Here is a 23771-nt window from a genome sequence, read left to right on the forward strand (position 1 = left end):
GACGGAATTCGATCACAGGTCTTGAATACCACCCCAACAAGACTTTACCAACTAAGCTAGATGATATCCACAACCCATCATCTTGTTAAATAATGTGTCACCTGTAGTTTTATGATAAGGTTTGGCTTGATGGTCGCATGTGAATCTCCGACCTAGTTGTATTGGACTCTCCGAACATTATTCTTTAATAATATTGCCTGCTTTTTCACTTAAAAAAATATTTTTCCATTAAGGAGTGGCCAATATAAATATATAATAGAATCAGACTAGTAAAGGTCTACTATTTTTGTTTTATTAAATGAAACCATGTATAGTTGGTGATCACATAAGACTTATTAATTATTATGGTCAAATGAAGAAATCGAATAGGTCTAAAAGCCATTAGGAGGTTTATCATCGGTTTTATCATAAGTATTATCAGTTTTTTAACCATGAATAATAATTTCGAGTGAATACATGTGAAAAGAATAAGAGTAAGAAAAATCTGAATGTATGAATTTGATGGGTTTTAGGAACTTGTATCCTCAACGTTAGCTGGCGTTGGATAGTTCGCATTATTACTGGTTCATGATGCTTTAATTATATGCAAGGCCAATATATATTTTTAAAAAGAGCTATATATCATTTAACAAACATACAAGACAACAAAGACAACAATACAATGCTCCTCAAGATGATGAGTACAAATCACAATTACAAGACATCACATAAGATAAGTGTGTGGCTTCTAATAGGAAATGTAGGAGGTCATCGTTGAAGCACCTTACTTATTCATTAATACTCATAACCAAAGACTTCAACAGCATACTTAAGCGCATGGGCAATCCTGAGTTTCATAAGAAGACAAATAAAAGCATTAGCAATTCGGTAAAGTTAACAAATTAGTTGTTACGTGTCTAGCTAAATAGTGTAGCCTTAATTACAATTATATTGGCATCATAGGAAATTTTCTCTTAAAGATGTTGGGTACTAAAACAAAGCCGATTGTATTAGAAAAAAAGGCAATCAGGATTTACCTCTTTGACGAATATTCCAGTGGACTCGAGGTAGTTGTTGTGCCTTCCGAAAAATCCAACAATAGGGCCCTTAGTTGGGAGCGGAGAAGAGAAACTGCGTGGACATTCAATACCGTTTCCTTGTCCATATGGTCCATATCCTGATGGGCAGAAGTTGGTGTGTATCTTGAGTGTACCAATAAGGCATTCATTGTTCTGGTACTTGTAGTTTCCGTATGTTCCAGAAATTTGTGTGATGAATTCACCACACTTGAGAACGATCTATATATATAAATGCATGCAAAGTAAGAAAAAAGGGGAAATTAGTAATATTCTCGGAAATACAAGAAGCTAGATACCATTTTGTCTTACAATTATAAGATTGATGATAATGTACTGCGATCCTGAAATCCTAATCATCCTATTATGAGAATCTACCAACGAAAAAAATTATTTTCTCATCTTTTTCCTGTTTTATATTTTCAAAACGTCCTCTACTAAAACTTAGTATGTAATTGCAAGATCAAAATTGTCTTCAATATTATAATTGTGTACTAACCCTGGACTCGTTTCCGCATTTACCACCAAAGATTTTGGTTTCAGTACGCCCACATGGCTTAGATATGACGAACCCAAGGGCGTCAACAATGAAGCCATGCCTTATGATAACTTCTTTGATCTGCTCACATTCTTGGAGTACCATGCAGTAGTTTTCTGGCAATTGTGAACCATAGGGTCCGTACTTGGCAACAATTTGGTTCTGCCAAAACACATAATAAAGTAGACGTACATATAAATATTGACAATTATTTGCTTAATGACATATTAGGAAACGGAAAATGGAGTATGAGTTGATGCATCGAGAAAGATAAAAAAAAAGATTAGAAAATTTGCCACACCGTACCTTGGCGATTGCTTGAGCCATTTTCTTAGCTTAGAAAGTGGTTGATGGAAACTTGGTGCGTAGTAAGTTTGAGTAGTAAGTATGTTGTGATGTGCTGAAGTTGAGGAGGTTAGATCTCTATTTATACATGAAGAGGTAAGGGGCGTTATGCTGCCTATATGATGGATTAATGATATTCCTATACTACGCTATTACGAAGAACATATTCTGTTGGTCCATAATGCTTGCCACTTATTCGTACTTTCTCCGTTTCAAAATAGATGCTACATTGTTGACTTTTCCACTATTCATGAATGAGGTTTGACCATGCATTATTTACTATTAGGTAAAATCAAATGTTATAATGTAATATGTTGTTGGATTTGTCTTAATGTATATTTTCAGAAAATCAAAATTTTATACTTTACTCTAATACATAATTAAAGATATTAGTAGTCAAAGTAGTGCCTCGACAAGCGTTTTAGTCAACAATGTACCATCTATTTTAAAACGGAGGAAGTATTTAAGTTTAGTCGAGTTCAGTTCAGCTTTGGCAATCCTCGGGGTTGTAACCGATTATTTCGGGTGTTGCAGATATGTTAGTTTGCAAGGGCGGAACATCACAGGGACCGGTGGGAGCCGCGGCCACATCTCACTTTTGAGTTTTTCTTAAAATTGATGTCGAAAATGAATTGTTTTAAAAACAAAATAGCTTAATTTTTATATTTGGCCCCTTCTAAAAATATAAATTATATTTTTGGCCCCCTCCAAAATATTTTTCTAGTTCCGCCCCGGTCAGTTTGGCTCACATAATTACTTAGTCTACTGGATTGCAAGTCCAGTTCATCTCAGTTTAGGGTTAAGCTTTGATCGAGTATATTCTTCAATTTTTGGATGAGCTCAAACTAGTTCTTTCTCGGTATTTTGATAAGCTTATATCTATATTACTATATAGTTCTTGGACTTTATTATTCTACCCCTTTCTTTGGGACATATTTGTCGAGACACTAATTTAAATTTTAATATCTCTAATTTTCGATAAGCAAAAATTACAAAAAAGTTGATATTTGGATATAATACACATCGAGACGAATCCCACAAGATTTCACATGATTATATTTTTCCTTAAATACAAATTACAAGAGATAGTCAAAGTCATGTATGTAAATAGTGTCAAAAGTCAAAACAGATAAACTAATAAAGATCGGAGGGAGTAGCAAAGTAAGTAGAGAAAATAATATCTATAGCGTATAATCTGACTATGACAAATAAATCTAAATCTAGACGAACGCGGTAGTAGTATAGCTAGTGATAGATTTTTCCATTATAATTGATGTCACAAAAATAGTTATTTCAAAGCGTTCAAAACAAGCAGAATTCTGAATTCTGAATGATATGCTTAAATGCTTATCTCTGATTTGGAAAAGTTGAAAATAACATGCATCCACCATATCCGAATATTTGCAACCATTTATCATAACCACAATAAAACGTATCCAAGAATAAATCTTTTTGAAGTCAGTGCCGTTTCTGACATTTTTGGGGCCCTAGGCGCAAAACGAAAAATGGGCCCTAAAATATAGATTTTTTTTCTTCATATATCTGATTTTAGATACTAATTTTTGAAGTTGTGTCTCGAACCTATGCAAAAACAAATATAGCTTTGTCTTTTAGAAATATGGTGGTATTAGTACGCTTTAGTTTATTTCTTCAATAACTTATTTTCTTAAAATAATTTCTTAAGTATTGAACTCCATTATCATTGAATAATCTAAAAGTCTTTCTCATGGTAAGGTTATCATTTATCACCAAAAAGAGAAAACTATATCTATCCATAAAAAATACCCAAACACCCATATGAAAAATAAAAATTTGGAAAGGAAGAAAATTGTTCAAAAAAATAAAATATTAGAAAAAAATTAATAGAATGTGTAAAGATATTATTACGAAACAACGACATTTGAAAATAAAATCAAGAGAAATCAAATATCAAATTAATACACAGACTTATATTTGACGGTCTATTTATGAGTACATGGTTATGTTTAAAATAAAATGGTAAGGTTTGAACATAAAGGTTCAAAGTTTTAAAATTTTAACACTTATGCTTTTAAGTAAAAACCTCAACGATTATAAGATTATGATCTAAAACCTTTTTACTTCAAATTAAAACCTTTTGGTCTTAATGGTCTATCCCAAGACTTACTCAGTATAGATAATAGTTTTTCAATTGATTTTCAAAGCTCCTTGTTGAGAAAACTTTTTTAGTAAAATTGTTTTAGATGATTGAAACTCGTATGAATTGGAGTGTGGTACCATACAAATTATAGATGATAATTCTTTATCACTATTCAATGGGAATATTGGACAAAAGTTTGCTACTAATTGTTGAACCTTTTGGGGAAAATAATGTTTTACATTTGAATTAAAGGTGGGATGATTGGGAAAATACGAAGAAGTTCATGAGATTGGCAAAATATTAGAACTAGGAGGTGAAAGTTTAGAAAAAAAGATAGTAATAAAGGTCCCTAAAATATTCTCTTTCTTCTTTTCTTGTTCGGTATTTTCCGAGTATCCCCGCACAGAAGCAATTACTTTTTTTTTTACTACTTCATATGACATATTTTCTAATTTGGGCCCCTTGATGAGCTAGGCCCTAGGCGGTTGCACTCGAGGCCTACCCTCAGAACCGGCCCTGTTTGAAGTTTATAAGCTTACATGTTTTTAAGGGCGACAACTTTTCATGGAAGTTTATAAACTTTTGAGTTGATGATAACACCAACCAATAGCTTACACAGAACATATACTCTAGATAATATTGTAAAAGATATGGGTGACTCAAGCAATCAAGCTCATTCATAGAAACTAGCAATTTTTAGTATTCCAAGCAATTAAAATTAATCATTAGATTGCTAAATATCACTTTGTATTTACTATATGTTACCCTAAATACATAATAAACTTTTTTATATACCATTCACTTTTAATCTTACCCATTCCCCTATATTCCTCCCTTTTCAGTACTCTTCCATCCATGCAACTACAATCTTCGACCACTCACCAAAAATAAAACATTGTGGAATAAAAGTAGCTAATTGATGAGTGATATTCTTATCACTCAAATACCTTATTTTTCTCCTGTTTACAATAATTTTTCCTCTTCCTTCATCATTTTCTAACTTATTTTGCTTAATTTAATTTAATTGAGTTACTTATAACTTATTTGTGAATATTAGTTATTTTGATTGTTTATATAGGGTTTAGTAATGCTTATTTGTGTTTTACATTGTAGGATCAACCATAGAGGTCTCCATATACCACACACCAAGCATGGAGTGGAGCAATTTGGGATAAATAAGAGCTTTTAGAAGGATTTGTGTACAAGGGTCAAATTCAAATGGTCATAACTTTTAGTGCAGTAAATATTCTTTAGTGATTCAAGTTAAATATTACACTTTGACTCGATATCTTTTCAACGAGTGGTCACAACCCCGATCCTAATGAAAAATGAAAGAAACATAGATGTTTGAAGTCAGGCACGTATGCCAGAACGAGCGCACGCTACATATTGTTTGGATCACACGCTCCAAAAGCCCATATACCTTCTTCCTGCTCGAAACTGTATGGAGTGCCTGCTCCACTTTTCCCATTCGAAAATCAGGTGGTGGTGGATAAGATAGAGTAGTGAAGCTCAGTACAAGAATGAATAGCAATTGCGACCAACCTTAACGACCGTGCGGAAATCCGGTCGTAAAAAAGTAGCAATTACAACGAGTTTTGAAAGCTGTCGTAGATATTAAGGTTTTTTTGCGACGAGTCTTAAATCTGGTGGTAAACGGTTAAACCTGATCGTAAAAAGTTCGATTTTGTGCGAAAAAACTAGAGCGGGAGCTTTCCCGATTTCTTAATACTTTTAACGTCCATATAGTTAGTAAGTACAACCGAACCAACTGTTGTAAAAGACTATTAAGTTACAAAAATATTATTAGTTTGGGGATGTTGTAAAAGACTATTAAAGTTACAAAAATATTATTAGTTTGTGAATCCCCAAAATATTGAAAAAACCCTAGACTCTTCCATTTCGGTTTCTTCGAGCTTCTTCACTCACGAAGTCCTCTGTTCATCCGAATTCCTCCAATTGGTGAATCGTTTGTTCAGATTATCTGGTAAGTTTCTCCATCCTTCATGCTTTAAAGCCAAAATCAGATGTTCTCTTTTGTTTTTGTTCGCCGAAATTGACGGTCTTCATGTTTTTGTTGTTCTCCCATTGGTGAGAAGAGTGAGCGTTTCTTGGACTGGATTCGGGGCATCAGATTCAGGGGAATTAGGTATTATTCTTCGAGTTTCAAGGCATAATTTTGATTTAATATTTTCATAATCTTGGCTAGTATTATGTTCGTTTAAGATTTTATTAGAATTTGGCTGGTATTATGTTCGTTTGGTTTTATTAGAATTTCATTAAACGAATATAAAAACTGGAAGAACAATTGTCGAATTTGGCTGGTTTTATGTTCATTTGGTTTGATTTTATTAGAATTTGAGTATCATTAATACTACCTCTGTTTTTATTTAGTTGCAACATTCACCTTTTTGCACAAACTTTAAGAAATGAGAAAAGAGAGTATAATTGACCCACTTGCCCCTACTACTAGTACTTTAATTAAATTGGGGGGGGGGGGAGAGAGGGTAATATAGACAAATTATCCCAAAAGCTTTCTTAAAAAGGGAAATGTTGCAACTAATAAAAAACACCTAAAAGTAGAAAGTGTTGCAACTAAATAAAAACAGAGGTAGTATAACACAAGATGCTAATCTGTTAAATCATATACTCTTCTTCTGTTATTTATTTTGATGAATCTGTTAAATCATCAAGAGTAATCAGCAGCTTCTGTTAAATCTGTTGTTTACCTCTTAACAGATTATCAAGATTCTTCTGTTAAATCATTTCCAAGCCTCTGTTTTACTCTTCCTCTATTACTGATTTTGATGAAGAATCACTCCTTATTGCTCCTTCATTGTTAATGCTAGCTAATGATGATTCTTTAATAATGGAACCTAAGCTATTAAAACGTGGGAGTGAAATGGAATATGTGATAGCTATGCATAACGTTTCAGGTTACTACGCTTTCTAACCTTTAAAGAATTAAATGTCTCTGATTTGCTGCTGATATTAAGCTGGTTACAACATGTTAGAAAAAATTACAACTTAGGGATAGTTCCATCTAGTGCTTGAACTGAAAGGCAAATTCTTGACTAGTATGACATGGTTGCTTCTCTTGGAACCTTCTAATTTCCTAGAAGCAAAATCTTCTAAGGAAGCCACATTCACGCCAGCCTTTGTTAGAGCCTTCTTAGTTTCTGCGATTATTTTAATTTCTCCAAGAGCAATGCGTATAGCAACATCATTTTAATTTCTGTTACAAGATTCTTTAATGATGGAACCTAAGTGCAGGGATATTTTAAAAGGGAAGGTGTTGTGTCTCTTTTCTAGTTGGCAATATTATTTAATATCTTATATATCAAGATGTAGAGGGGGTGTGTGTGTGTGCAGGGGTTGTAGGAGGGGGGGTATGCAGGGGTTGTAGAGGGGGTGCGTATGCAGGGTTGTAGGAGGGGGGGTGTGTGTGCAAGGGTTGCGGGAAAGGTTAGTTTATATCCAGCTACATCTACAAATTTCAAGCCCGTTTTGTCAAGCAACTGATATAATAAAAGGAGTCATCATTAACTACCTCGAGAAAATATTTCCTGCATATGGGACTTTGCGGGCAATCGAGTGTCTCCCAGTAAGAAAATGACAGTTAAGCCAATGTGTATTGGGGATGAATTTTTCCTGCATTAATATTCTTAATGGACTAGCTTGTTTCTCATTAGTAACTCTTAAGACCTTATTAAATGGTTATAAAGCTGAGATTGCCACCATCATCGCGTAGGTACATAAAAGTCTTTACCTTTTAAAGGCTGTTAAAGTCTAGCTCGTATGACTTCAGTTGTAGCTGGGTGAAAGACTGAAAGTTACTGATATTTGACCACTTTAAGATATAAGATGTAAGACAAAATTTAGTTAGGATCTTCATTCTAGTTTGTTTTTTAGGGGAGCTTAGTTGAGCTTCTAGAAGCTTGTGTGGAATTTCGTTTTTTCTAGTAAGGAAGAAGGGATGAGTGCATTATGCTGAATTGTTGGGTGATCAAGCATTCACCTAATAATGTGTACAAGATTGAACTAACAGATCACATTTAAGGGTGTCTGACCTATGACATTATGCTAGATGAATTATGTGTTTGTAGTTGTTGCTAAACGTGCTGGAACTCACATACGCTTAAAAAAAGACAGGAGGTTATTTTTTTTTAATTATGCCTGCATGGATTATTCTGTTTTCTAGAGGATGGCAAGAGCAGGGTACTCAAGTTTGGTTGAACTTGGGTTACAGGTTAAAAGCTAAAGTTTTTGAACTTAGGACTCATCTTATATGCGCCTATGGATAGGATGCATTGGAGGGACATGAAAAGTAATTTGGGAAATTGCTCCACTTTGAGAAATTTAGCAACAATAAACACCCATTACTGAGTTGTTAGCACAAATATTGAAATATCTTAAGTGAAACATCTCAACTCGTTACTCCATAATTGATCGAGAGATAATCTGTTGGGAAAGGAAAATGGTAAAAGTTTAGTAAGAAGCTTATATTTTGTCGAAGTTTCCAGTCACTAAGTTGGTCGAGGTAGTTAATGATGAACAAGCGTATTATACAGCTGAGAGTAAGAAGCTTGCAAGCTGTCTGTCTGGAGGAACCTTAATTTACCAACAAGTAAGAGAGTGATCACTGGGTTAGTTAGCAAGGTGATATAATAAAAGGGGGAGTTGGTTTAAAAAATCATTAGTGGCCACTAATAATGTTGCTTTAATTGACTTTGTTGGTCTAAACTTTGCTTAAACTACATGATATTCGTGCTTTTAGGTTTGGACAGGTTTGTTCCTTTTCTTGCTTGGCTTGCCCATGTCTTTGTCAACCTTGATTACTTCCTTCCATTTCTTTAATCTCCCACTTTAGCTGGGGGGGATGCTTTTTTCATTTTTCAATAAAATATGAGAGTTGAATCTTTAGTCTCAAATGGCAAAAGGCTTATGAGAGTTGGGAATCACGAGGCACTACACAGATTGTTGCTTACAGTCCAAGCTGAGAAAAGTAATCTTTCAATAGTTAAGTTGTTTTATTAGAGTAGTTATGTTCTATGTAAAGGTTAAAGTATACTCACTTTATTGTGGCTGGATAAAACTTGAACATGGTCATTTGTCTCAGCACCAACCTGCTTCTGTGAGCTGTAGTTATGGGTTGATAATGCTTTGATCTTGATATTGCTAAATTCCTCCAGGTTCTACATGCTTGCTATACAAAAGTTTCACCTCGGTAGAGGTGGATAACCCACAACTTGAATCAGTTGTTGAATATGGAGGAATAGAATATGGAGGAATTTAGCATTATTCCAAGTCTTTGAAAAAGGGCTCATGCTATTTTATTTAGTTGGAGAAGGCCTCTAGATCTTCATTTTCATAGTTTACACTAATTTTTTTTTCTCATTGTTAGTTATACTTCTACTTTGTCTGTTATGTGTTATAAATTTATACATTGTAATTTATAATTTGTTACCTTTTGTTTTAGGGGCTTAGCAGCGAGGCGACTCGTGATTGGGCAAAACTAATAATAGCAATGACATGTGGAGGAGATCCTTACGTGAAGCTTGAGTTTGAATGATATGGACTAACATTGCGGGTTATGACATTTTCTACAATGTGGAAGAACTACAATAGTTATGGTTTTTTAGCTTGTGAAACTTTTGACATATTCTCTAGACTTGTTTATCGTATTGAACCGTTGGCTAAGATTGTAGATACTTTTTTATTGAGTACTTGTGTTTGGACATCTATGTACTTATGAATTATGTTTTATCATGATATTCGGAGTGAGTAGTATATGGTTTATAGGTAAATATAGTGAATGCAAAGCAAGAATGGTTGCAAAATGTAACAATTTGGTCCGTCAAAATACGAAACAAATGCGTTCGTAAAAAGGTGCTATTAAAATCATTTAATAAAAGAACACCAACAAGAATTATGGTCGTAAAATGTGTTGTAAGAAATGCATGAAAAAGAATTGCAACAAGAAATATGGTCGTTAGTGGTGTAATGAAATAGTACAATTGCGACCGGAAATTAGTCGTAGTTAGGTCAACAATGACTTTCAAAAAAGAGATTTACGACGAGAAAATCTAGTCGTAAAAAGAATCATTTGAATTTTCAAAAACTCAATTGCGACGGGTAATCTCGTCGTAGATACAAACTTTTTGCTACGAGTTTTTCACCTCGTCGTAAAATATCAATGACGACGGCTCATCCAAACTGGTCGTAATATTTTTTGCGACGGAGCCTTTTGCGACCACGGACGACGGTACATAAATCTCGTCGTAAAAGGCTTTTGCGACGAGAAACTGTTCATTAGCAACAGGATTTCCCGTCGTTGATGAGGGTTATTCTTGTAGAGGGGTATGGAGGAGGAGATCAAGTGGTGAAGCAGGGGGTGGAGGAGGAGATAGAAAATCACGGGTGACGGCGGAGGTGGAAAGGAGATAGAGGATGAAGACATGATATGAAGAACAAGAGGGGATGATGTTCATAAATGATTTTTTTATTTTAAAAAATTAGGTTACTAAGTATACATGTCAAAGAATTAACGCCGTTAGCTACTTCGTTGAGTTTAATGACAAAATACAAGTTTAGGGGTATCCACAATAAGGGGTAAACATATCGGGAGTATTTGGAAAAATGGCCTATATATCAGGGTTATCTGAGATAATATGCCATAAAGTATTAATACTTGGTGGGAGGGTGAGATTTGCAGATAAAGAGGGGAGTTAATTAATAATAGGAGGATTAAAAAAGGAAATAGAAGACAAAGAAATTAAACATAAGTTATAACCATGTCATAAAAGATAAGGGAAAAATGGAAGGAAAAATAACAGACAAGAGCTCAAAGTGTTTCTCGTTTTACTGTTGAGCTACATTGTTATTTAATGAAAAAATACGCGTATTTATTCTATAACTGTTATTATTTTTCTTTATTTTCTGGTTTTCCCCAGTTTTTCCCTAGATCCTTGTGGGTTCACCACTATTTTAACAAAGAGATATATATATTGTACAAAAGAGACTGTGTGTATATGGACCAAGGTGATTAAAGTATTATAATTGTTTTGCCACAATATAAATATAAGTACGGATTTTCACCATATACCATCGACAATTTTTTTATTCACCAATATATTGTTGCATTTTTTAGATTTCACTATATATACCTCAAGTTCTTCAATATTCACCATATATCTTAATGACTAAATACCCTCACATTTTTCTATCATCAACCCCAAATTCCGTTACCAAATCCTAATTGACCCCTATTTGAATCGTTAACCTTAATTAATCACCATTAAAACACTATCAATGGCCCCTTTAATCACTCTCCCTCTATAACGATCTTCCTTCTTTTTGGCCTTAGGTTTTGTTTCAATGCTAAGTTGTTAGTGTAAATGAGTGAACTAAGGACTAATTAAGGTTAAGTGATGGAATCAGGAGTTAATGATAAAAAAATTAATGGTCATCAATCATTAAAGGCACATGGTGAATTACAAAGAAATTAAGGGGTATGTGGTGAATTTTGAAAATATCGAGGGTATAGGGTGAATACCATACATCTTAGGGTGCCTCTTATAAAGCTCCCATTAATACTCGGTATGTGTATTTAAATTACAAGTGTTGCCATTGCTTAAAAAATGTCCTTATCTCTTTCAATTTTCCATGCTTTTATGTTGCGTATGGAATAATGATGTAGACCACTACTTAGTGACTATTAATATAGCAAAATGACATTAATGTTGAGTAGTTCTATCATGATTTTGCTATTTCTTCTTGACATGTTACTTGATTATGATGATCACGTGTCATGGTCGCTATATTTGACAAAGTTTATGTGCTTAATAATATTACTATAGGAATTTCTGTCAAAAAAATATATTACTATAGGAATTTAAAGAAAGGACTGTAAGGGTAAGGGAGAATAGAAGAGATGGAACTCCTGCATCAAATAGTGAATTCAGTGAAGAAATGATGGACATTCGCAAAGAATGTGTCACTTTACATGAGGAAATGGTGTTTCTGAAAAAGTATAGCTCCCTCAACTTTGCAGGTACAGTCGCTATATGTGTTTTGCCCTATAAATTACCTAGTTTGATTCATAAGATGTTGTGCCTGATCATAGGGAGATGTTGTCCCTGATCATAGGGAGATGTTGTATTTCGAAAGTATAACTCATCCCTTCTTTACCACAGAACCTCTTAAGTCTTACAACAACTTGCAGCACATCAGTCCTTCTTTACCACATAACCTCTTACCAGATTAGAACGGGAGTGTGAGGCGAATCTAGAGCTCCTTTTCCCATTAGAGGAGGAAGTCACTGAACCAATATCTGGTCCTCAGAATCAAAACCGAACAGATCCTGCATCCTCTAATACATCTTCCTTAGGGGATGCATCCCATGATATATACCGTAGTACCCTTTCTGCAATCAGAACCATACAAGGCCTCAGGATAAGTTCAACGTATAATCCATTGTCTTTTGCTGTAATATTTAAGGACCAAGAAGATGAACGCAGTGGAGCTGTAACAGCTGAGAACTCTCCTTCCAACAATAACCGTGCACAACCTTCAGATAATGACGATACCGCTGACCAAGATGATATCGGTTTAGCAGAATCATGATTGTTGGAAAGCTTGCAGCTTTTGCTAAAAGCTTGTGTGGGTCCTCAGCAGTAAATGATAGAATTTGTGGCGCACACGAAAGTTTTGATGGACCCGAATAATATCATAAAATTGCATTTTCATTGATAATTAATTGTATAAGCGTGTTTGTGAGAGTTATGTCTCTCATTCACCTTGGTAGAACCCTTTGTTTCTACCTTTCCTAATATCTTGTGTGGAGCTCACTTGTTTGGCTTCTTTTTCAACTCATGCAAATATTATATTTATAGTTGTTGTATCCTAGCTTCTAGATTTTTCTTTTAAGTACAAATATCTTAGATTTTTTACAAGATAATTCTAGATACACATTAGATATTTTTCTCACATTTTTCACGATCATATCAAACATGTAGAATTTTCTAGATTAATCTCTAACACTCCCCCTTAATCTAGAAGATTCTTGTACTTCATCATGCTTCTTCCAAAGATCTCTTCAAAGTCTGGTTGATGCACTTGTCATCATCTATCTCCAAACTTGATTCTTGAAATTTTCTTCTCGTCCTCGTCGGTGCCTACGTCACCAACCACCTTCCATTTTCTTCTTTTCATATTGTTGATTATCACTTCTCTGTGGTGGTACCCTTGTTACCAACCATTCTACCTTCGTTTCTTCATCACATTTTCTTGATCTTCAATGTTTTGGGTTGGTACTCATCATGTTACCAACTTACTCCTCCTAATATGAACTTTTTCATTTTCTTATTCACATATCTTTATCCAATTCCATTCTTTAATTTATGCTCTTATCACCAATCATCTCTACTAATGCCCATGTCATTAGCAAATTTCAAAATCTTTCTCTTGAACTTTTTTTTTCTTCTTCTTCTCCTTTTTCTTCTCATTTTGTTTTTTTCCCCTCTTCTTCCCAACTATTGGTGCTCTTGTCACCAATATTCTCCCATTTTTTATTCTTTCCTTTTCTTTTAATGCTAATTTCATATGTTGATGTTCATGTCATCAAGCATCCAACTTATCCTACATTTTAATCTTCAACATTTCTCAAAAGTTATCTCATCTTTTCTTTTTCCTACATCATCATATTTTAATTTCCAAACATATCTGTCATTTTTGTCTTCTCCTGAAAATCTTTTATTTTATCTCCATAACCTTTTAAATTATCTTCTTTGAAATTTTTTATCAGATACTTACCTTGATTGTTCCTCTAAGTCTCTTCTTACAAGCTTGATTTCCATCTCTCGGGCCTTCGATCTTCTTCGTAACCACTTTTGCGGCTACGATACCAATGATATAATTTGTGGCGCATGCGGAAGTTTTGATGGATCAGAATAGTATCATAAAATTGCATATTCATTGATAATTAATTGTATAAGTGTATTTGTGAGAGCTCATGTCTCTCATTCACCTTGGTAGAACCCTTTGTTTCTACCTTTTTTAATATCTTGTGTGGAGCTCACTTGTTTGGCTTCCTTTTCAACTCATGCACATATTTTATTTATAGTTGTTGTATCCTAGATTCTAGATTTTTCTTTTAAGTACAAATATCTTAGATTTTTTACAAGATAATTCTAGATACAAATTAGATATTTTTCTAACATTTTTCATCATATCAAACCTTTAGAATTTTCTAGATTAATCTCTAACAGTAAAAATTAGCATTTGGCTAAGAAAAAAGGTTACTCACAAAACTATTCTCCATAGAAAAAAGGTATATTGACATTTTGACGTTTTGTTCTAGTAAACTAAGGTATTGCCAGTTTGAGCAAGAATGCCATTATACCTATTTGTTTCGTGGAGAACAGTTAGCTAAATAGTTATACTCTTTGGGTAAAGGTTAGAATGTAAAACTGGTTTTGTATTTTTTTAGTTTAACCACACCATATCATAATTCTTAGATAGTAAGGTGATATCGAGGAAAGGGAGTAGCAGTTGTTTAACTTTGTTCTCAACAGGAACACAATGATATGTTAGTGTATGTTCAGCTGAGTCTAAATTAATAGTTTGTTTATTGTCATATAAACTGTTTAGAAATAATATATCATCGGAACAGGGTTCGTGCAACTATGATTTTTGGAGTGTATTGTTGTTACCATTTGATCTTTTACTATGATTGTTCTTGTTAAGCTGTGAGGTGTGCTTGTTGTATGTGTAGAACCAAGTCTGCTATTGGGCACATTATATGTGTCTAACATGAATCTCTTTAGACGCGACCTCACTAGGATAAGTTATGCCATTCTTGATTATGGTCCGAGATGGCGCTCGCAACCATCGAAGAGGACTAAATAAAGGAATCTTCCCTCCACTCAGACTCATCTCAGTCGCACACGTGTCAATGGATTATGCATCCTGTTAGATGAACAATACTCCTATAAATAGCCAAATGGTACTATTCTGGAGGTATATTCTAAACACTACTTTCTCTTTCTATCTAAAATCTTCAATGGAAACTTACTGATTTGATCGTCTAAGGGGGTTTCCTCGCATCCCCCCCCCCCCGAGGGTAGTTTATGTTTGCTCTCTTGCAGACTTCCAGTCTCGGACGCCCACTCATTTACTGACGGACACCACTAAGGTCTGCCATTGTTTCAACATGGAAACAACTTGGCGCTAGAAGGAGAGGCTTCCCATCTCTGTGAAATAATCATGAATAAAACAAACAAGATAAGTCGCGGTCCACCAGGATTTGAAACCGGCTAAGCGTCTTCCAACCAATCAATAGTGGACCTATCGGTGCACCACAATTCAACCCTTAGGTACCCGGGAACAACAATGAGCAGTAGACTCCTGAGAACAATGTATCTCAGGTAAACCCTAATGGAGCTCCACTCAATCTGGCTCCCCTGAGTCAGTTTTCTCCAGAGCAGCTGAAAAAGGCAACATCTTTTATTCATATGTTAATGGGCGTTCCACATCCTAATGGTGGCACCTCAACTCCTAATGTTAGAGGCGATCCACAACGTAAGGAATCACATGTTATGGCAGCTAGAATTGCTGACGGAACACCGATAAGGAGAATGCGTAACTTTACTCGTGAGGGACGTCAATTGGAAAGGCAGTTAGATGACACCGACTATGAAGAAACACTTATTGAGACCAAAGAGCTTGACAATTTGGAGGATGAGAATCATAGTCATTCCCTCAGAGAGTACAACACCAATGGTGCTAGTAACTATTCGGCTGGCGGACAATTGTTGATCAAGCCTAAGCTCTCTCCCTTCGTGCGCGAGATTCTGAATCATCCCATACCCATAATCAAGATGCCATCATGCATGTATGATGGTAGCTTAGATGCAGACGATCATGTCGCAGCCTATGAACGACACCTATACCTGTAAACTCAAGTGAATGATATATGGTGTAAGGTGTTCCCATCCACTCTTACTGGCATCTCTCATACCTGGTTCAAAAGTCTCAAATTTCATCCATGTTCAGTACTCACTTACAATAGGTGCTGTGAGCGCACCACTAGGGAAATGTTGTCAATCAGGCAAGGAGAAGAAGAATCTCTCTGGGACTATATCGGTCGTTTCAATGTTGAGGTCGTATCTATTTCCCGCTTACAGCAGGATGTGGCGGTTCTGGCCTTAATGACGGGACTGAGAAAGGGTTCCACGTTTAGGAGTTATCTGGATCGTAAGACTTTCATGTCGCTGGGGCCGGTAGTGGGGAAAGCAAATGATTTCATAAGAGGAGAAGAATTTGATGAGCCTGCAAGTAACCAGTATAGGTAGTTTGAAAATAAAAGATGGATGAAAAGCCACTCAAGGATAAGGATCGCGAAAGTGATCATGGTCGCGATGAAAGAAAAGAATCCAACATGGTCAAGAAAGGCAATGACCGAGAGAGTGGTGACCGAGAAAGAGGTGAACGCAAAGAGAAGTTTGATGCGTACACCCACCTCACAACATCTAGAGCACAAATATATATACTATGAATAACGAAAATGATAAGTGGCAACGTCGAAGGAAGATGTTCCACAAGAACCGAGGCAAGACTAAGTGGTGCAATTTCCATGGGGATCACATCCACATGACTAAGAACTACATACACTTTAAAGATAATTTGGAAGTTCTCATTCGTAGAGGCTATTTCACTCATAATAGAGTTCAGACAAATGAGGGCGATTTAGCGAAGTCCAGAGATGAGAATATCTAGTCTCGGATAGGGGAGATACATGTAATTAGTGGCGGCCCAATTCATGACGAAAGTGTCAGTGGGGAAAAGGCCAAGCTAAAGGAGTTTAAGCATCAGTTGAACTTTAATCAGGGTTGCCATTGGAAGAAACCACCAGCCATGACATTCTTGGTCGAAGACGCAAAGCATGTGATATACCCCCATGGTGACCCCCTGGTGGTCACTTTGAAAGTTGCAAACTGTTTGATTCATAGAATCTTGGTAGATTGACGAAGTTCTGCCAACATCTTCTTTTTTGTCGACATTGGAGAAGTTGATGATTCGATGAGAGCATTTTCAGCCGGTAAGATACCCGGTGATAGGGTTCACTAGGGCGTCAACAATACCTAAGGGGATCATAAAGCTTCCAGTCAGAGTTGGTGAGAGCTACTGCGCTAAGGATGTGATGGCAGAATTTCTGGCAGTGGATGTTCCGGGAGCATACAATGCAATAGTAGGAAGGCCACTCATTCATGATGTCCAAGGAGTGGTATTCACCAATCATCTAACAATGATGTATGTATCCAACCAAGGTACACCAACAAAGATAAGAGGAAACCAAGAGGCAGCTAAGTCGTGCTACTTAATGGCCTTGAAGCAGCCGGCACAGAGGATCCCTGTTGAAGATATGAGTCCACCAACAAGGAAAGAAAAAATCGCTAAAAAGAGAGCAATAGCAGAGGAGGAACAATTAGAGAAAAGAAATGAGAACGCCATGGAAAAATAACCATGGAAGAGCTGGAAACTCGGCCAAATGATGCACCAAGGCCTAAACCTGATGGTGAGTCTAAGCAAGAAATGTTGACGGACGATCCAAAAGGGACGCTCGCTGTCGAAACGGACATGGACCTAAAGGTCAGGATCACTTGATGACTCTCCTACGAGAAAATGCTGATGTATTCGCGTTCTCAGTGGGTGAGATGTCGAGGCCATTATGGTTCATCGTTTGAATGTCGACAACGCAATTCGTCCCGTCAAGTAGAAGAAAAGAATAAGGCCATCAAAAAAGAAGTTGATAAATTGCTGGCGGCCGATTTTATTGAGGTATGTGATTACCTAGTTGGCAAATGTTGTTATGGTGAAAAAAACAAATGGGCAATGGCGGATGTGTGTAGATTTTACAGATCTTAACAGAGCATGTTCGAAAGATTGATATCCGTTGCCAAGGATATACCAACTGTTGGACTATACTAGCGGTCACGCGCTATTGAGTTTCATGGACGCATTCTCGGGGTATCACCAAATCAGTCTCCTTGAGGCCGACAAAAGAAAGCTGCATTTATCACGAACTGCAGAGTTTACAATTACAAATCAATGCCATTTGGCTTGAAAAATGTTGGAGCCACATATAAGAAGTTTGTCGACAAAGTTTTCGCGGATCAGAAGAGGAGGAAAATTGAAGTATATGTGGATGATTCAATTATCAAAAGCAAGACTGACCACAAACACATTGACGACCTGAAAGAGAATTTTAGCGCTCTATGGAGATACAAGACGAAGCTCAACCCAAATGTGTCTTTGGAGTGGGAGCAAGAAATTATGAAATTCATGGTTAGTAAGAGAGGAATTGACGCCAACATGGATAATGTTCTTAGAATCATATTTGCCGGGACCAAAAGGTGTCAAAGATATACAAAGGTTGACGGGAAGGATGGTTGTGTTGACTCGTTTCATTTCAAAGTCAGCCGACAAGGCCTTACCTTTTTTCTCAATGTTAAGAGAAAATAAAAAGTTTGAATAGGGAGAAGAGCAAATAAAAGCTTTCATCGCGGTAAAGGAGCATTTGAAGACTCTTCCTACCATTTCTCGACCAGAGACATGAGATACTTTGCAATTTTACATCTCGGCCTCGCCAAAAAAACTATCGTAGCCATTTTGTGGGTAGAAAAGGAGAAGAGGCAGTAGCCAATATACTTTGTCAATCATATATGAATTGGCCGAAAAATTGTTATCAACTGGTCGAGAATATGGCGTTGGCGGTGATAATCGCTGCAAGAAAGCTCAGGCCGTAGTTTGACTATCATCTCATCCATGTTCTGGCCATTCAGCCTCTAGAAAAAGCCCTGTTAAAAATGGATAGTTCAGACCGCCTTTCGGAAATGGACAGTTGAATTATCTGAATATGACATCTAGTACAAGCTTAGAACCACGGTAAAAGCCCAAGCATTAGCCGAATTTATCGTAGAAGCATCTTATGAAGAAGAAGAGCAAGTTAAAAAAGATACGTGGATGTTGGAGGTGAATGGCTCCCCTGCCATGAGTGTATCAGGGGCTGACATTGTAATGACTAGTCCGAAAGAGAACATTTTTTAGTAAGCCAAAAAATTCACCTTACCGACATCAAATAACGAAGCTGAGCATGAGGCCGCGATTGTTGGATTGAGAATTGTATAGCTGCGGGGGGAAAAGAGCGTATCTCTGAAAATGAACCCGCAACTTGTCAATAGACAGTTGAAAGGAGAGTTCGAGGTCCGAGAAGAGAATATGCAGAAATACGTTGAGAAGGCCAAAGAGATGATAACCTAGTTGGATCTTTTCCAGGTTCAAGCCATTCCTAGGGTCGACAACACCAAGGTAGATGCACTTTCAAATTTGGTAATCTTTGATACTCTGAACATAGAAAGATTAATCAAGCTAGAAATTCTGAAAGAAAAAAGCGTTACTCAGAAGATTGTGACCGTGAATACCATCAATCAGCAGGCTAGGGTGAATGGTTCAGTGAGCTAGTAGCGTACAAGCTGACGAGATCACTCTCTCAAAACGTCATGGAAGCTAGGAAATTAAAGCGGCAAGTCCGTTGGTATGTCATCTACTAGAATGAGTTATATAAGAAATCTTTCGATTTGCCATTATTGAAATGTGTAACGGCATAGGAGTCTTGTAAAATACTGGAAGAAATCCATGAAGGAATTTGTGGGAACCATATTGGCGGAAAGGCGTTAACATTGAAAGCTCAGAGAGCAGTGTTCTATTGGCCAATTATACGAGCAGATGCACAGATGGACATGAAGAGGTGTGACAAATGTCAAAAGTTTGCTCCTATCATTAACAGACCCGCAAATGACCTCCAACCAATACGCTGCCCGATGCTATTTGCGCAATGGGGCTTGGATATCCTCGGGCTATTTACAATGACTATTGGTGGCTGAAATTTTTTGATTGTTGGTATCGACTATTTCATAAAATGGATCAAGGCTAAGCCGACGACAAATATAAAGTGAAACGAAGTCAAGAGTTTCATGTCTGAGTTCAGGGTAACTTTTTTTTGGAATACTAGCTGCAATAGTCTTTGATCATGGAGCACAATTTGATTGTCGACCAATCAAGAGTTTCCTATCTGAGTTCAGGGTAAAATTTGCATTCTTGGCCGTATGTCACCCACAAAGTAAAAAACAAGTTGAAGATGCGAACAAACAGATTCTCTAGACGAGCTCAAGGGAACTTGGGCCGATATGGTCGCGGGACATTTTAACGGCGGGACATCGGGAGAACTTAGGGTCCCATGCGTAGCTCCCGGGTGCTACAGCACGACCCTTGGGCATCGTGAGGCCGCGTCTCCCAGCGACCTCGCCTATGGTAGGCTCAGACACCACAAAGCACTACACCCCTAAAGAGGTTTAGTGGGGAATAGGGCTATTTCCCCAATGAACACACTTTTCACAGTAGAATCACACGACCTTTTACTCACGAAAATTATATAATAGTGCCCAGTTTTTTTTTTCATGAATCCACTATATATGACATCAATTTTTTTTAGGTATTTTTTTTTTCTGGAAAAAAATCATTTTTTTGTAAAAAATGGGCTAAATGTGGCGAAAATTAGAGAAAATAGCGAAAAATATAAGGAATATTGGGAAAATTCTGATAAAATCTGGAAAAATATGTCTTGACATGTACTTAATTTACGTATTTTTTTATTATAAAAAATTAATATATTTTCATGAAAAATGGCGAAAAAGGGCTAAAAATAAGGAAAAATAAGGGAAAATAGAGAAAATTCTGGAAAAATGAGGAAAAATATGTTTTCACATATACTTAATTTTGGGGTGGTTGGGCCCCACTTAGTGCTTAGTGCTTGGTGGTGTGCGTGATGCTTTACGATGCACCACCCTTTTGGTGCATGAAACGTGGCGCATGGTAGCTTGATTCTTCGTATTGCATTGTGCTCGGTGGTGCATGGGTTGTTGGGCCTCATATAGTGCTTGGTGGTGTTCTTGATGGTGCACACACACACACACGCGAGCGCGCACACGCACTAAGAACTAAAGTACAATGCACTATGCACTTAAGCACTTGGGCAAGAGGCTACATATAGTGCTTGGTGGTGTGCTTGATGGTGCACACACACACACAAGCGCGCGAGCGCACGCACTAAGCACTAAAGCACAATGCACTATGCACTTAAGCACTTGGGCACGAGGGCAAGAGGCTACATATAGTGCTTGGTGGTGTGCTTGATGGTGCACACACACATGCGCGCGCGCACGCACTAAGCACTAAAGCACTATGCACTTAAGCACTTGGGCAGGAGGGTAAGAGGGCAAGAGGCTACATATAGTGCTTGGATGCATAGTTGTACATGGGAATTCTTATCGCTTGGTTCAATATAGGTGGGATCTCAACCACACCAAAGATGAGAAAGAAAGAGTAAGCAATTTTTCAAAGCATGACATTCGAAATGGACCCAAAACGCCTCATATAGTGCTTGGATGCATAGTTGTAAATGGGAATTCTTATCACTTGGTTCAATATAGGTGGGATCTCAACCACACCAAACATGAGAAAGAAAGAGTAGGCACTCTCTTAAATCATGACATTTGAAATCGACTCAAAATACCCCATATAGTGCTTGGATGCATAGTTGTACATGGGAATTCTTATCACTTGGTTTAATATAGGTGGGATCTTAACCACACCAAAGATGAGAAAGAAATAGTAAGCCAATTTCTCAAAGCATGACATTCGAAATGGACCCATAACGCCTCATATAGTGCTTGGATGCATAGTTGTACATGGGAATTCTTATCACTTGGTTCAATATAGGTGGTATCTCAACCACACCAAACATGAGAAAGAAAGAGTCACTTTCTCAAAGCATAACCTTCGAAATGGACCCAAAACGCCTCATATAGTGCTTGGAAAGTCCTATTATGGCACTTGAAATCGATCCAAATCACCCCTCATAATATCTTGGGACCCCTAAGTATCCCCAAAATGTTTTTTAACCCCATCAAATATGTTTCCCTATTTTCCCCTTTTTTTCTCATATTTCCCCTATTTTTAGCCTATTTTTCATAAAAATATTTCTTTTTCAAAAAAAAAAATACCAAAATTAAGTATAGGTGAAAACATATTTTTCCTCATTTTTCCAGAATTTTCTCTATTTTTCCCTTATTTTTCCTTATGTTTAGCCCTTTTTCCCCATTTTTCGTGAAAATATATTAATTTTTTTTTAAAAAAAAGTACATAAATTAAGTATATGTCAAGACATATTTTTCCAGATTTTTTCAGAATTTTTCAATTTTCCTTATATTTTTCGCTATTTTCTCTAATTTTCGCCACATTTAGCCCATTTTTCACAAAAAAAGATTTTTTTCCAGAAACAAAAATACGTAAAAAAACTTGATGTCATATACAGTGGATTCATGTAAAAAAAACTGGGCACTATTATATAATTTTCGTGAGTAAAAGGCCGTATGATTCTACTGTCAAAAGTATGTTCATTGGGGAAATAGCCCTATTCCCCACTAAACCCCTTTAGGGGGGTAGTGCTTTGTGGTGTCTGAGCCTACCATGGGCGAGGCCACTGGGCGACGCGGCCTCATGATGCCCAAGGGCTGTGCTGTAGCACCCGAGAGCTACGCATGGGACCCTAAGTTCGCCCGATGTCCCGCCGATAAAATGTCCCGGGTAAGGAAAAGACGGAAATATCCTTCGGTGCAGGAAAAGACGAAAATACCCTTACGGGTAGTAATTGGCGGAATGACCCATGTCCCTTATCCGCCATGTGACGCTCGGTTGTTCCGAAGCCACTTCGACGACCCGTGCTGCTACGGGTGCCACTATCTGTGTGCGGTGGCACTTCGGAGATGAGGGCGGTGCCCTTATTGAAAAGAGGTCTGGGAAGCATAATGTGAAAAAACGGTCGATGATGCTAGGTTGCCCAACTTGACCCCTGAACATCGAGTCTTGGTCGGTAAGGAGCATGCTTCCTCGAAATCCGCGCAGGCGGTCGGTAGGGGGGCTTGTTCTTGAAAGCCTTGGCGAGTCAGTAGGGGGCTTGTCTGTTGACATAGGTTGCCCAAGTTGCCTTCCGAAAGCCGGTTCTCGGTAAGTAAATGGGTTTGCCTTTTGAAAGCCGTGCAAGCGGTTAGTAAAGGGCGGCATTCTGAAAGCCATTTTTCTGTGTAAGTACGGGGCTTGCTCACCCGCGCTAGGATCCCCGGAACACGAGTTTGTGGTAGTAGTTGGCTTGCCCATAGAAAGCCACGCAAGCGGCCGATAGAGGGGCTTGTCTTTCGGAAGCTGCGGACGAGTGCGAAGGGCTTGTTCACCCGCACTAGGACCTCGGAACATCTTTCAGGAAGTAAGGGTTGCCTTGAAGCCGCGCAAGCGGTTAGTATAGGGCGTGCCTTGTGAAAGCTGTGTCTGGCCAGTACGGGGAGGCCAGTGTATCAGTGAATGGTAACCCTTATGAACATCAGTTCATGGTAAGTAACGGGTATGTCTTTCGAAAGCCGCGCAAGCGGTCGGTAGGGGGGCTTGCCTTCGAAAGCGTGTTCTGTCAGTAATGGGCCCCCTAGCGTTTTTGGTGAGATGGTGATCCTCCCTAAACATCAGTTGATGGCAGTAACGGGCATGCCTTTCGAAAGCCGCGCAAGCGTCGGTAGGAGGCTTGCCTTTCGAAAAACCTCGCTGG

The 23771-nt window shown here is 37.4% G+C and overlaps 2 protein-coding genes and 1 long non-coding RNA gene across 3 annotated transcripts; 2 read left to right on the forward strand and 1 right to left on the reverse strand.

The window, feature by feature from the left end:
• Nucleotides 1–599: 599 nt before the first annotated feature.
• Nucleotides 600–2059, reverse strand: LOC104887317 (mannose/glucose-specific lectin). The gene is made up of 4 exons (XM_010671931.4): nucleotides 1900–2059; nucleotides 1555–1755; nucleotides 1017–1277; nucleotides 600–826 (listed from the first exon to the last, which is right to left on the reverse strand). The coding sequence occupies exons 1-4, from the start codon at nucleotides 1918–1920 to the stop codon at nucleotides 809–811; spliced, it is 501 nt and encodes a 166-aa protein (XP_010670233.1). The 5' UTR covers nucleotides 1921–2059; the 3' UTR covers nucleotides 600–808.
• Nucleotides 2060–4812: 2753 nt separating this feature from the next.
• Nucleotides 4813–9823, forward strand: LOC125495131 (uncharacterized). Its single transcript, XR_007271813.2, has 2 exons — nucleotides 4813–6044; nucleotides 9537–9823. It is a non-coding gene; the product is annotated as an uncharacterized LOC125495131 (long non-coding RNA).
• An 873-nt stretch (nucleotides 9824–10696) lies between these two features.
• Nucleotides 10697–12682, forward strand: LOC104887395 (SPX domain-containing protein 4). Its single transcript, XM_048638411.1, is given in 3 exon segments — nucleotides 10697–10759; nucleotides 11948–12125; nucleotides 12210–12682. Coding segments are annotated over 3 exon segments (714 nt in total).
• The last annotated feature ends 11089 nt before the right edge of the window (nucleotides 12683–23771 follow it).

The sequence above is a fragment of the Beta vulgaris genome, chromosome 2 (genome assembly GCF_026745355.1).
Source record: "Beta vulgaris subsp. vulgaris cultivar EL10 chromosome 2, EL10.2, whole genome shotgun sequence".
NCBI classification, from domain to species: domain Eukaryota; kingdom Viridiplantae; phylum Streptophyta; class Magnoliopsida; order Caryophyllales; family Amaranthaceae; genus Beta; species Beta vulgaris.